This window comes from Triplophysa dalaica, chromosome 7 (genome assembly GCF_015846415.1).
Source record: "Triplophysa dalaica isolate WHDGS20190420 chromosome 7, ASM1584641v1, whole genome shotgun sequence".
Classification (NCBI taxonomy): domain Eukaryota; kingdom Metazoa; phylum Chordata; class Actinopteri; order Cypriniformes; family Nemacheilidae; genus Triplophysa; species Triplophysa dalaica.
Window position 1 is genome coordinate 15,271,630 of NC_079548.1, and position 16,212 is coordinate 15,287,841.

At 37.5% G+C, this 16,212-nt stretch overlaps 1 protein-coding gene across 2 annotated transcripts in view; it reads right to left on the minus strand.

Moving 5' to 3' along the window:
• srcin1a (SRC kinase signaling inhibitor 1a) overlaps window positions 1–16,212 on the minus strand; it is an 88,191-nt gene that overhangs the window by 31,530 nt on the left and 40,449 nt on the right. For both annotated transcript variants that reach the window (XM_056753926.1, XM_056753927.1), the window contains exons 3-5: window positions 15,617–15,933; window positions 7,237–7,263; window positions 716–911 (exon numbers count right to left, since the gene is read on the minus strand). In XM_056753926.1, coding sequence (XP_056609904.1) covers window positions 716–911; window positions 7,237–7,263; window positions 15,617–15,933 — 540 coding nt within the window. The remainder of the gene's footprint in view (window positions 1–715; window positions 912–7,236; window positions 7,264–15,616; window positions 15,934–16,212) is intronic.

The window sequence follows — 16,212 nt, forward strand, 5'->3', positions numbered from 1 at the left end:
TAGACTAATGTATTTAACTCTTTGTTGAAATGTATTTATACCTCAGATGAAAATAAGGAAAATAATTGGCTTGTTTTGTGTAATGGATACTTAATTTCTAGTTAAACCTCAGAGTACATTTCTGGATGACATGTGGGACCTACTGCAAATTACTGTTTGCATTTCAACAAAGCTTTTTGATTCCCATTTGTGCCCTGAAACTGTTGCAATTCCTCTAAAGGCTAAAGCGTAAACAGTGTTTTGTGCTCGCACATCAGATTAAAATTGTCAAAGCGAGGCAAAATAATTTGTTAATAAGAGCTAATTTAAATGAGTCAGGGTAACAGTTTAGTTTAATAAAATAACTTTAATTGAATTACAACAGGCTGACAGTGAACTTGTAAATTGGGGTTGACTGAGGTCAGTGAATTAGATAAATAAAACAAACTTTGCTTTTGTTTATAGACTTTCCATGACTGTATATTGTATGACAGAAGCAGAGAACCACAAAAATCGAACTAGAAATTGAAAAATCCCAGCAGAACCACCATGTGTGAACGCGCATACTTTAGACAACTTTGTAAAATGTAAACAATGGTCCAGAGACCGTTCCGGTTTCTTTTTTTTATAGTTTCACAAATGTCATTAAATCTTAATATAATAAACCTGGAGGTTCTCTGTACTCTGATGTCTACGGCACCAGCTCTACGCTCGGCATGCGTATTAATATTACTACCTGGAGAACGAAGTTTGTTCTGGCTTGCAGAGCGGGATAGAGGAAGGCTCTGACGGAAGCGATTCATGCGGTTGAAGCCCAGTGGCATGTCGGCTTCTGACATGGTCTCCAGAGACTCGGCAGAGGCGAAGGACAGTTTAGACGCCTGGTCTGCCAAACCTGATTGTGTGGACTGGGAATGACGTGGACTGCGGCTCTATAAGAGAAACACATCGAGATACTTTTAGAGTGTTAAACAGATTGTATACACGTTATACACATTGTTTCTAAATGAAAATGTTAAAAAGATCTAACATTTCTAGTTGTTTAATCACGGTCAATGGTGACAATACTATTCCTTGGGCTCAACCTTGCCATTGTTAGCTCTATTCTCTACTAGCTGACCTACATAAAATACAAGCACTTTTTCCAATGTTTTTCTCTCCTCATACACAGATCAGATTGTAATATTCAGTATACATACATACTGTAAATAATATGAATATAAGAGCTTAGCCAGGTTAGCTCAGGGGTTGCAACTATATTTTTAAAAGATAATGATTAACATAATTCATTTTCTTACTCAATGATTTTACCACATTCTATTGTTGCAACATTATTTTCCTAACATTACTTTATTATGGCACAAAGGACAGAAGCAAACAACCACCAATTCCACCTGCACAAAGCAAAGCGGTTAAAAAAACTGCTCCTGTTTGTGCAAACGTGCAATGACAGGAAAACACGCTAGACAAATAAGTCTCTGTGGACGTATCTGACAGGCTAACAATGACATGGAATGCACATTCTCTTGTTCTCTCTAGTTCGACATCAAGGTAAATATGGTCACTGTGAAAATGCAGAAGTGTGGAACTGTTGTCAGATGAGTCTGTAACATCGCTGCGGTTGTTTTGTAGTATTTTAATGAAGGTGGTTCACAAAACCTCATGGAGAGCTTCACAACTCTGAGACAACTGTAACCAGGGTTGCAATCGGAAAACCAGGATGGTTTGTGGGGCATCACCATGCATCATATCAATTCATCTTTTAAAGCAGAAAAAGGTTCCTCCCAGGAGCTCCTCCGGATCACACATAATAACAAAAGTCAAACAAAAGTTTAGCTAAAATTTATTTTTCCGCAGGATTTCTAAATTGTGACAATCGTAGCACTGTTTACACACAAGGTAAAAGCTCAGACACATGCACACGTAACTGCTGAAACAGTGCTGTGGCCCTTCAGACACTCTCTAAAGGGCCTGAGGTGAGCTGATGGATGACCACCTTGTGTATCTGTAATGGGGTCATTTATCCACAACACTGACCAGTCTGGATACCACAAATACACTAGCACATGTACACACATCTAAAAGAAAAACAGAAATAGTCTACAAAAAAGTACGTCACTTCAGAATTACACCTTCAGAATTCCTCTACTAAAACTCGATGGACTCCTCAGATCACTCATGTAATGAAGAGACATCTCTCTCTCCCTCACTCACTCTGGCTAATGCACTTTCAAACGGCTTTTTGTCAAATGCTGTAAACACGCGAGCTCTCACTCTCCATTCAGATTTGTCAATAAACGTGTCAGTGTGTGTGTCACATTACCTGCCTGAAGTGCCTGTACTTTCTGAATAACACGGAGTCAGGGATGCCTGTAGACTTCACTGCCCTCAATGGGTAATAAATCTCCAACTTCACCACACACAAACAGACCCACACACACAAACACACACACACTTCTAATCTGTTCCAACACCAGTGAGGGGGATAACTTTATTGCCAAAATACATCTGAATACATGAAATGGAGGTCACGATCTGAGAGAACCACATAGTGTGTATGTTTATTATAATTAACACACACACTCTAATTCAAATAAAATATCCACTATAAGAGAAAAAATATAAAATAAAGTAAATATCACTGATAAACATTAATATTATGAGTACCTCACTAAAGAGAAAATCAGTGTCCAAAAAAAGAAAACAAAGACACTAAAGAAGTGTAATCCACAATGCATAAAATTAAAGTCACAAGACATATTGTTTATAAACATCTGAGGTTTCTCTTTGATGGAGATCTCAGATGATTCATTAGTTGACGTGTTCAGAGTGAGGGTAGTAAATGGATTTGGCTTTGCTGTCTATGACAAATGAGCATGAGCAGAAGTCATGACTGAAGCTCTATGATCTCCCCACACGCTACTTCATTGAAGAGATTCATTGAAGGAAGATTAGCGCTTAATAAATGATCCAGATATTGCACATAAAGATGGATTTGAGACTGCGGAAGAATTTGCTGGAAGAACTCTTGTGAAATGAGGTGAGAAGAAGTGAAATGACTGACACCATTCAATGACCTTGCAATTGCTTTTTGAAGCTCACTTAAATATTAACTTATTCAAACAAGTTTCTCCACAAATTGATCAGGAGAATTAATTTAATCATATACTGTTTAGAAGAAACAACTGAGATATTATTAAAGTTACCATTATAATCCAAAATAACTTTAATGTAATATTGCAAAGTTTCTTACAAATGTTAAAACTGTGCAGATCTTTATTTATTTACTTTAAACTTATGTTTCCCTCATAATCTTTAATTAAAAACTACATCTTTTCTCTGCCAAACATGTCTCAGCCCGTGGGTTGGACTATACTGACTGTCCAATGACCAGGCTCTTAACTTCCGATGATCCAGAGCAATTGAGAGACAGAGTTGAGCCAACGGAAGTTGGAAAATTTCTCGTGTCACGTGATTCATGGAGCCTTCAGATAGTTCCTGGAAGGTATGTTTTCTATTTAAATGATTTATTTCTTAGTAATTTTATTCATAACGTCTTACAAATAGGTTAATAGTTCAACTCAGTTGGTCTGTTTACCCGCAGCTACATGGGTTACTAGCAACTTTCGGGACCTATTGAGAACCTCCATGATCAAACGATATCTAAATAATGAAATCAAGCTCATTCAAGGAGGTTTTTTCGATTAGATATACATCTTAGGTGTTCGATTCCGAAATTTCCTGGTTTGGGAATCGAAGGAATCAATTTAACATGAATCATTTAATGTTAAATGCAAGTAGTGTAGACGGGTGTTCTGTCCGGCTTTTTAACAGATGTTCATGTTTAGAAATATTGTGAGACTGTGATTTATATGCACACAACTCTCTTCACGTGCACACTGAGCTCATCGGTGAGCAAAAGAAGACGGTCAGTATACAGTCCGTCTGAAAAGACAAACCCACTTATATGACTTATTATATGTCTACTATTCAGCTTTTTCTAACCTCTGTACTTTTCTTGACAAGAAACTAATGTGATCTAGTTGACAAGTGAAATCAGCTTAGGGGCGGGGCTTGTGCTTATGAAGGCTCTTAAAGTAGAGTCAATTCCTTTAATGGAGTTCCAACGCATTGGAATCGAGTTCCCAGCCCTAATACATCTCAATTCAAACGAAAACACAATCACAACTACCATTTCATGCTCACTTTAAGATATTTCATTTAGGAATTTATCTTCATATAAGTATAAATGAAAGAGGTGTGTCCTGAATACAGAGTGAGTTGATAATGCATGAAATCATTAAACTAAAGATATGAACTATTATAAAGATAGAAAAGAAATGATAGACAGAAACACAATAGGTGGACAGAAAGATAGAGAAATAGAGAGAAAAAGTAATCACACTTGAGAATAATTTCTGTCTCTCTCGCTTGCTATTGTTAGCTACGGGTTGGTGAAGGCATAGCTGAAATTGCTCTGGCAAATTGCAGTAGATTGTTGGTCTATTCAGTCCTTTGCTGAGTGGAGCAGAGAAAGCAGCAAAATAGTAAGCTGGTAGGTGGTCATAAAATGGCGGCATTCACTGCACTTATCATCGGGGACTAATAACAATGATCAATGTTAAATTGATAAGGACCGAGTAAGAAAAGTGTGAAAATGGGTGAGCTCACCACACCTTCACTCTCTGCTCTCTGCTGTTAGCCCTGTCTTCTTAAATACAGACAAATGTGGCATTGTGCAAAGGTGCACTTTGAAGTCTCTGTTCATGTTAGATTTATTGGTAAGGCAGTGGTATTAGGTACTTGTATTGAATGTGATAAGGCATCACAAACAAGCTAAAGTTATACATTACACTACTGATGCCATTGATACCGTACCATTGACTTACCAAAGGGAAAATAGTTTAGTCATACTATATCATGCCGAAAAACTGTTAAATTTCTCGATCGATAGCCGATTATTTAGAGAGATATCTGCCGACACAGATCCTGAAGATTAAATTGATATTTCTTAGCTTCTGAATTTTATTATTTCTTATTACACGGCTTGTTGGAATCCATGATTCTCATTGGCCAGTCGTGACATTTGCAGGTTCGTTATTCCCACATAACAACCGTTCAAAACTAATAACAAACAGTAAAACAGATGCTATAACTCATTTTGACAGGTACAGTTTAATATTAAACAACAAAAATATATAAATGTGTATTAATAGCACATATAACATTGTATTTACAAATGATTAAAGCAAATTGCCTGTTGGTGACATTTGAACGTCGTTTCTAACCTTAAAACCGAAAGTAAACGGCTGTTCTTTATGGAAGGTCTGCATTTGGTAAAAATTAGCTAATAAAATATTTCAAAATCACACCCAGTTTATTTCTCATGTGGCAAGTAGCCATGTCATAAGCGAGATAATGTTCAAGAAGCTGGTTGTTATCGTGAAATAAGCCCCTTCAGTGTGATACAAGACCCTCCGCTTCGCATCAGTTCCTGATCACACTGTTGGGGTTTATTTCTGCTATAACAACAGGCTGCCTGTACATTATTCCTTACATACTGTGTAATGACTATTATTATTGAACATCAAACTGATGATGTTTTTATGATGTTAAGATTTTCTATATGCAGGGCACAAATTCATTGCATCACTCCTAAAAACATTTACCATTTTGAAAATGGCTAAATTCCAGTCATGCTTCTGATAAGCGACAAAATGTGCTAGCCTCCCTCACTCAGAGGATTTGGCTCCAGCCATTTGAAATGTATGCTAATTCCAGGAAGAATATAGCGTGAAAACTGTTCATGAATCAGCTTTACTGCTCGGACATGAAGTCTTTATGGAACAAGGAATGGTGGTTAAAAAGAAACCGACCAACAAACCAGGACTCTGACAGTAATTTGCAGAGAGGCTAATTTTATGTGGCGTAAGCAGCCAGGGGAGACGTTTGCTTTTAACAAGCGTCTGTTTTGGGGCTCAGCATCTGCACCTAAAGGAAGAAATAACTTGCAAACATCTGACAATCCATCTAACTGTGACAAGAACAAGCAAATGGGACCCCGAATAGAACAGAACATCAGTAGAGAGGCTAAAGAAGATGAGACGAGATCAGACAAGAACTCTTGTGGGCTCATGTTATTCTCATTATCCATATAAAAGGTCTCCTGACCTTTTCCACAGAAAGTCAATAATCCCAGAGAGCAATTATAGATAATTATGGAAATATAAGAAAATATATGAACTAGAGGCTTTAAAGTATACTATAATGTTATCTGCGACTTCCTAAATCTTATATATCCAATACAAATCTTAAACATCATTCTTATAAATCACAGTATGCATCTGTTTTCACATTTATTTTTCAGAATCAATGTATCAGATGTTAAATCTTGAAAAACAATATTAATGCCATACACAGAGTTAAATGTGTGTGTCTTTTGACAGGCGTGTAATGTGGGTAAATAAGAGTGAATGTAAATGAACAGAATGAATCACATAACTGAGTCTCGCACTTATGAAATTGTTTACCACAGCCTGAGGCCGCTTCCTGTATCCCTTTACAATTATAGACACCCTTCAACATAATCACATCTACATATAATAGACTTTTTTCATATAACACACTATCATTTACAAAATGGCACAAACAGGGACCAAAATATATTTTGCCACAACTGGCAAGTGAACTGAGATCCAACTGTAACAATACCCTGCTGGGCATGAATCTATATACAATTGTGCTATAGAGACAAACGGAGCTTTATAACAGTATCAAAGCTATAAAGCACCTTAAGACGTTAGAGTTTATGGGTATATAGGAAAACTGAAATGTGAGCGAGAGAGATTAAGAGACAGAGAGAGATTAAGAGACTGAGAGAGAGAGAGAGAGAGAGAGAGAGAGAGAGACGACAGCAATGAGATTTAGAGGATAAAAGCCAGTGAGGCAGATCATGACACATAACTAGCATGAACCATATACTGTATCAGTGAATTGAACACACTCAGCATGACAGAACAGTAAATCTGAATTAGGACATACATGAGGACTCATTTAAGCATTTTACAATTATATAAACAATTTTACCCGTAAAGCAAAGTAAACTCATATACACAAAATGGATGCAGAGGCTTATCCCATACAAATGTTGAGATACAGTACATAAAGTACAAGAAACACAAATGACCCATTAATGACAAAATTGGCGACATACAGGTTGCACACATACACACATATAGAAAAAGTCAAAACACTGACCTTAAAGCTCCAGTAGTTTGGCTGTTGCTATGGAGAGAGAAAGAGAGAAACGATACGGTTACTTAGACGTTTATCTCTGTGTGTGGTAACACCTCATGCACAGCCACCATCTCTAACCAATGACATCTCTGGTGATAAAACATTTGAGTAGAGATAGACAAAGACAGAAAATGAGAGATAGAATCAGTGATTTCTCTAGTTTTGGACATTTTCAAAAACCCAAATGTAATTAAAAGCAATATTGTATAAGTTAAAACACTAACACAAAGTGTCACGCAAAAAAAACTATACCTTTTTGGCGCTTTTTGTACAAAAAATGTAGTACCTTTTTGAGTACATTGTTGTACCCAAAGATTTATTGTGTATCTTTAAAGGTAGAGTTAAATGTACCAGGTATAATAATCCACCAAAAGTAAAAAAAAAAATATATATACATGTTAAGGTACAAAAAGGAAGAGGTACAGTTTTGTACTATAAATTATTAGTCAATAAATTAATATATTTTATAAATGGTTTGTTTTATTATTATTTTATTTATATTTTATTGGGATAATAAAATAGGTGTTAAGTACACAAATAAGAATATGTTTGATTTTGGTAGAGGATGTCCAACTTCTGCATTCATACAAAATCTATTTTGTTCCATCGTGGCTTTGGACCATGCTCCAAAAGCAAAATGAAATATTTATTCTTTATTCCTTAGTTTTATACACTTCCGGTCAAAAGTGTTTGGACACTTACTCGCTGACTTCTTAATACTTTTTTTACATTTTAGAAAACTTTATCAAAACTGTAGAATAACACAAAGGGAACTATGAGGATTGTGTTTCTATTAAAACTTTTGGCAAAAATTTGCTGAAATGTTCTCTCGCCATTTTCTCAAGCAAAAGAGTCCAATAATGCTTTTTAAAATAAACAGAGTTCCCATCTATTCTGTTTTTTTAATGACATCTCTTTTTTCACTATTTAGTCATAGTCATCCATTTGAAAGTGATTTTTTATTAAATCAAATTGTATTAGTTTATAATGAAAAAAGTTTATATTAGCACAATTATATTTGTGTTTGTAAATTTATTTCAGACATTAATGCATCATCAGATGAAAATCTTTTTAAGACAATGAGAAACATTTAATTCAATTGTGAGGCATGACATGGAGCGACGTGTTGGCCTTCTAAACTCATCTGAATGAAGGTATTTGGAGGCTTATTCTTCTCTCACCTGCCCATCGGCATCCCTGTCAGACTGACTAACTGACAGGATTGAAGCAAATGAGAAAAAAAATAATTAAAAAGATTCCCTCTGTCTGCTGTCTTGGCCTGCTGCCCAGACCCATCAATCATAGTAAGATGGGTCAGGTGTCTGCAGAGGTGCCCTCACCTATCGCTGGCATTAAATCTGTGAATTTCACTTTTACAGACAGTCAGAAACGTCAACAAGCAAGTGTAAAACTGATGTCGCAGTGTCTCTCTCTTCATCTGTCTGTTGTTTCAATGTTGTTTCTTTTCACTTTAACGTTTTGGTCTCTCTTTCTAACTGTTGCTCATTGTCTCTCTCACTTCCTCTAAAGACAAAGTAAAATACAATAGAATAAAATTGGTATGTGTGCACTTATACACACACCTATGTTCAATTTCTCATTAATGCAATTATGGTGGTTTAATGGTGTTGGGGATGTTTTCTCGGCACACTTTAGGCCCCTTAGTGCCAATTGGGCATCGTTTAAATGCCACGGCCTACCTGAGCATTGTTTCTGACCATGTCCATCCCTTTATGACCACCATGTACCCATCCTCTGATGGCTACTTCCAGCAGGATAATGCACCATGTCACAAAGCTCGAATCATTTCAAATTGGTTTCTTGAACATGACAATGAGTTCACTGTACTAAAATGGCCCCCACAGTCACCAGATCTCAACCCAATAGAGCATCTTTGGGATGTGGTGGAGCGGGAGCTTCGTGCATCCCACAAATCTCCATCAACTGCAAGATGCTATCCTATCAATATGGGCCAACATTTCTAAAGAATGCTTTCTGCACCTTGTTGAATCAATGCCACGTAGAATTAAGGCAGTTCTGAAGGTGAAAGGGGGTCAAATCCAGTATGAGTATGGTGTTCCTAATAATCTTTTAGGTGAGTGTATGTATTTGAGTGTGTCCAAGCATTTTTCCTTAAATTTAGCAGAACAAACACTCACATATCTTAGTGGACTGTCGTGGACTATTGTTTTAATACTCAGCTAGCTAAAGATAGTTTCTCCACCAAGCCTTTACACAAAACTTTTGCTTTTTTTAAATGATAATTAAAACAATTTGTATGCTGCTTGGACAGGAGTTTCATCATAAGGACATTTGTTTTGTTACACAGAGCTAATGATTTTTTCACCCCTCATAAAAACCTTGTTGCATTTCAACTTTGCATTATTTAGTATGTTTATTAATCAGGGCTGTTGGTTGTAGCTATTTCACATTTCACTATCCTTGTGGGACTTTTGGTCCACACAGTGTGAGCAAACATGACCAACACGCATGCCCCACGGTTTTAAATAAACCTCATAAACACAAATATTCTTCTGATACAAGACAGCGGATGTGTGAAATAGTGCTAACAAACATTGTGTAGAAGTCTAATGGATCAGGACCTCTGAATAATTTATGTGCAAGTCTAGAGTACATAATGTAATGAAATGTGCCTGCATGTGCACATACATTTAGAAAAGAAATATCTTAATTGATAAGTAGGCACCATGTAAAGAGTTTCAAATCAAACTTACTCAGTTTTAACTTGAAGTTTCAAAGTGTTTTGCTTCATTTTACATAGCAAACATACTTTAGATTATCAATGATGAATAGCACAAACACAAGTGTTTAAAAGTGAATCAATTCCCTCTATACAAGACCAGCGTTTAAATAACTTCAGCAGATTGATGTCTACATCGGGTAGCAACTGCTCATATAACAGTTGTTTTGAATTACTTACAAAGTGATAAGAGGTTTTCCACAAAAGCAGTTCATTTAGCCTACTGAAGCTTACATCAATTAAAAAACACCTTCTTGTCTCCTTTTCAATGTAGGATACCGTTGCATTCTGCTTTGTTTGTCTAACCTTGGAGGCTCTTCCTAGGGGAGGGGCTTCTGTCCTAACCTCACTGAACCGATAAACCCGCCCAAACTCCTCTTCTCAAATGTGCGGCTCAGCAGGTTGACACTAGTTATGCATTCAGACAATTTTTTTTATTTTGTAATATAGAAGACTTTACCTACTCTGAAAACTTTAATTGTAGATTCTCTTCTTTTAAATATCTTAGAGCTTGGAAATCTAAATGTTTAAGGCTTCTCCTAAACAAACAATACACAGACACACTGCACAAGGTTTAATCTTCTCTCCGAAAAAAGAACAATTCTTTTGGTCAGGATTTGTGTGCTACTGATCTCTGGGAATCTCCCCTGCCCTTCTCAGATGACCCTGTCTATATTGTGTTATAGAGCAGGTTTAACTGGTTGCCCTGCCTCTTTTAATGGGCGATGCTCCATAGCCCTCCAGGAAGAAATGGGTCATATTCAGGAGCAAGGTTTTACCTGCGGGGATTTATTCTAGGTTACCTGATGTCAGGTGCCACAAACCGGCAGATGGACCTGCTGCTGCCAGGTGGTGTTCTGTTACTCAACAACAGCCTGGATGAAGCCAAGCTTTTTGCATAGTTCTCAAAGAATCCAGTGGGATAAAGAGTAGCTTTGATAGAGTCGGAGATTTAAGTGCCTACTTTTGGACATCATTGCAATAATAATGTCCCCCAGTATTAGTTTCAAACCCAAACCCTCTTCTGATATGTAACTTGGTTTCCTCTTCATTGAAAGTAAAATTCCAAATATTAAATTGTTTTGAAACATTTTGTTTTTTAAACAAAGCTTTAAATGTATAAAACATTATTTTTAAGTAACGTATTTATAATAAATAATTGCTTTAGACTAACTCAAAACTCAACTCTTAATAAAACTCAACTGCATAAAAAAAAAAACTGAGTTCCCACAACAGAAAGTAGAAACCGGTTAGAAATGGTTAGAGACAGATAAACACATACAAAAACAAATACACACCCCCTTCCCAGTGTCCTGCCAATGTTTTAAGCACACAGTAAAGTCACCTGACTGCTTCTCAATCACTTTGATGTGACAGCCACGATCCGGCGGTAAATGTCTTTCTTTGACATTGTCTTTGATAACTGAACTAAATGATGTCATCATATTGATAATAATTGAGAACCTATATATTAATTCATGCACAGAAGAGCCGGTGGACTGTTTCTTGCAGATGTTATATTCCCTTAACAAGCAGAATATCAAGGGGCAATGTGAGGCCAGCGTCCTCAGTTGCTAAGAAACAACAGCAGATGAGGGGTAATTGGTTGTCAGGGCCAGCAGAAAAGCAACAGCACCTTTAAGAGTTAATAAGTGTGCAGTATAAAATGTTTAAAGTTCTGTATCATGTTACACAAATGTTTTCCTTGTGTGTTAAAAATAAAAACGAGGGCTGTCAAATGATTAATCGCATCCAGAATAAAAGTTATGTTTACTTTATATTTCTGTGTACTGTGCATATTCATTTTGTTCATTCATGTATACATATCTAAAGGATATTTACATGTTAACTGTATATTTATTTATAATTTAAATTAGATATATATGTATCCATTTTTATAAACTTTTTTTATCTTCTATTTTTTACACGTATGTGTATGTTTTTATAAATATCAAATGAATATGCACAGTAAACAGACATTTATTGTGTAAACATAACTTTTATTTTGGATGCGATTAATCCTTTGACACCCCTTGTTTTTATTTTTAACACACAAGGAAAATATTTGTGTAAGATGATAAAGAACTTTAAAAAAAATCTCTGAATGTGATCAATCGCGATTAATCATTTGGCAGCCCAAATAAAAAAATTCACTTTATTGACATACATAAACAATCACATTTCATTTCTCTCTCCTTAGTTCACCCAAACCATTGTAGAAATAGAAACACTAGAGACAAAAACAAACGTCACCACATCGCATTTGAATATGCTTTTTGTCTTATTTTAACATACTAATCTGACCAGATACATCCTGGACCAAATCAAACGGCATCTACTAACCTGTCAATCATTCATTGTGCTACTATAAAACAAAACAAAAGTTAACATTACCTGCTAATGTGAGCAAACCAGCTTCTGTTTGTCTGATAATAACATATCATGCAAAACCTATCCATCATTGTTAATACAGAAACTGGGCTAAAAATGTACCATTCCGCTTCAGGAATGTCATTTTTATAGCACCAATACTGCGCAAAATCCTTAGCTCCTTTCTTACAAGCAATAATACATTACTGTAACTTCACTGATGCGTGCAGTTGGGAAATCGCAGATCCAATCACATCAGTCACAGGAAATGCATTTAATGCGCATATTACTATCAAGTATAAATGACAATCCGTCTCGCATAACCTGGTGTGATTATTGTTCTGTAGATGTGGAATTTGCTTGTACTGCAGAAGCCCATGTGCACTTGGACAGCAAAATCAAAGTCAAAAACACACCCTCATGAACGCCACACACAACAATCAGGCCTAAACCCTGTTGCGTCTAGTCCTGTGACCAGAATTAGTCTCCACCTGAGAAACATGTGTCCGCCCAGCAAGACTACATCCAGCGTCAGCTGACAGAAGGGCAGAGTCGACTGGAGTTTTACATCACCTGATCCGCATGCAAAACACCTCGTTCTCTCTCTCGCACATGCAGGAAGGCGTACGTATACGTTCACTGTCACACACGTAAATTCACACACGCTAGCTCACAAACACATGTCCGTTGACAATGCAACTTAGATTGCACACAAATAAACAAATGCAAGCTTACTCACACACACCTACCGAAAAACAAACACAGGTATTGTCTATCTGCGTCTAGTTGCCTTGACAACCACGCTCACAATAAGGAAACAAATAAAGGCATCATTGCAAATCTCACCTGCACGCGTGTGTGAGTCCTTCCTGGACACAGCTCACACATGCACAGCAGCTAGATGCCTTCAGACAGTCAATGTTAGCAGCTGGCTGTCAGGTGCATAGAATACTCATTCTCTTATTCCCTCTCTCTCTCTCTCTCTCTCTCTCTTTCTCTCTCTCGAGCACATGCGACGGCAGCATTCTTTATTTAATTCATTACAGCATCGGCTGGCTACTGGCTGCCTGTTTTAACTCTTCAATGCTGGAAAAGCTGGCTGAGCGTAATTAACTCTCCTGCTGCCGGTTTGCGCACCGTTGCACTCATCTATCGCCGCACTCCATCTCTTCTTCTCCTCTTCCTCCCCTCCCCCTTTCCATTTTTTTTTCTCCGTGCTGACGGCAAAGGCTGCGGAGAAGCAAATGAGGAATCCCTGTGATCCTGCGTCTTCCTGTGTCACTCCTTCAGAGGTGAGGATAGTCCAGAACACTCCTCTACTCTACCTCCGGTTTCACGCTTTTCACACACTTTCTTTCTTCCTTGTTCGCTCTCTCTCTATTTCTCTCTCGCCTGACCTTTGCAATATGATATCACCGGTTTCCATATAAGGGCGACGTTGCCTTGGCAACCATGGACTCCACCTGTCTCTCACCCTACCTCCCTGCCTCTCTCTCTTACTGTTCAATTTGATCCTACTCTCGTTTCTTCTCTTCCATTTAGACGCTCATTGGGCATTAAAGGGATAGTTCACCCTAAAATGAGATCTGTTTGATTACTGACATTCTTCCAAATATCTTCATTTGTGTTTAGCAGAACAAAGAAATGTATACAGGTTTGGACCAATCTGAGCGTAAATGATTTTTATTATTGGGTGAACTATCCCTTTAAAAGAAATGTAATGAAGATTCTGTCATTGTTTACTTTACATGCGTCTTTATAAACCCATGGCTTTCATTATTGGGTGGATCACAAAGAGTGTCAGCTAGCAGAATGTCCAAGTGGTTGGGGATCAGTGAGAGCCATGGGTAAGTCAATGTGAGTAAATGATGACGATTTTAATTCTGGGTGAAATTTCATTTGGATGTATATACTGTGATGACAATCTAAGCAGGAAAACGAACCTGAATATTAGACAACAAACAGCCATTCCTAAGCAAATTGAGACTGCATTTTAAGATACATAATGCACTGTGACAAGCTTAGAAAAAATCCAATATGGAGAACAAATTAAATGTCAATTATAAATAAAGGTTTTTATTTAGTTCTCACTTCAGTGTTATTAAAAATGGATTATTTTTCCAATATTTGTGTGCAATGTAATTTTACGCTTAAAAAATAAAGGGATCAGACCATTAGCTTCGGAACAAGTTAATGTCAAATTGCTGAAAACCAGTCGATTGTCTATTTTTCTAGTGCTTACAATTGCTGCCTTTATGTGGCGTACCAAATCATTCTGTAATGAGCTTCAGGAGCGTTAACTTAGGATGCTGCCTAAAAAAAACAGCTGGCAATGTTAACAATAGGTGCACTAGACACCGTGTATCGAAGAAGAATAAAATTGATGAAAAATGATTTCCAGAGGGGACATAGAGATGTGGTGATACATGGATACGGAGTATAATTAGAGACTGACGCTATAAAACTTCCGCTTAAAAATATCAGCATAACAGAATTCAAAGATTTTAGCACAATGGTTCCTGTCACCTGTCTCTCTCTTGCACTTCTACTGCACACAGCTGATTGGCTGATGTTTGCCTGATACAATGACATCATCCAAATTTGAAATCAACATTACATCATCTTCTTCCGTAACATCCAATTCACTGCACTGACTGCACTGTCACTATCCTCCTGGATGCGGCTGGATTTTATAGTATCTACTGCTGAAACAAAATCTGTTTGTGTGTCATTTTGACAGATTCGCTCAAGCTGTGGGTATAGTAAGTGTTTATTTGTTCGATCTATAGGGACTATTTCTCACAAGAATTTCTGAAGGGTATCATTTCAAAACCACATCTTTGTGTATTTGACAAAGAAAGTGAAAAAATTCAAACAATAATACCACTCACATTATCGTAACTCTACAATTAGATGGAAATGATTGTTGATTGAAAAGTTGACACTTATACAAAGCATTTCATATTTTGTCGATGAGCTAATTTTTATGAAACACAACAATTGGTTACAAGCATTTTCTCTGTTGATCAGAACAAAGAAATGTATACAGATTTGGAACAACTTAATGGTACGTAAAGGATGACAGAATTTAGAAATTTCAAAGTATCATAATAGGCTATTAAAGTCCCAAACTCATTCAACCCTAAATCTGATGGGTTAATTGAAATATTTCATCACAAGACTGATGCTCATCCTAAAACTTGTACATACCTGTTCCCGTGCGTTCCTCTCTGCCGTGCCCCTCATGCTGTTGTGTGAAGGGGATGGAGAGGGTGGTAGGGAGTGCTGCGGTGGGTACTTGTTCTTCAGGTGGTCCATGAAGGCGTCCCGCTTGCGTTCCATGTCGACCTTGTGCAGATTGGTGAGGGCCTCCATGCTCTGGGCGGCGATGACCGTGTGTCGATGCTCGGAGGTGTGGACCAGCCCCACGTTGGAAAATCGTCGGGTGCTGTTTCCCAGCGTGCGATACTCGCGCGGGTACTCCAGATCATCGGTGGAGATCATGTGACCTCCGGAACGCTCCGGGTCTGGATTGGGAGAAGAGATGAACGGGGACGATGAAGAGGAGTTGAGGAATGTGTGGCATCAGCACACACACGCATTCAGTCGGACGTGCACAACAACACACGCATGCAACAGCACAAACACATTCGTAAACAGACACAAGCAAGTGGTGGAAGAGAGAAAGAGAGAGATGGAGGAACGGGAGAGAGAGAGAGAATAGGATGAGATATTGGACTTATTACAACAGAAAAAGGCACAGGAGCGAGTGGCTGCTCCCTGCAGAGCTATTGATCTCGGGTTTA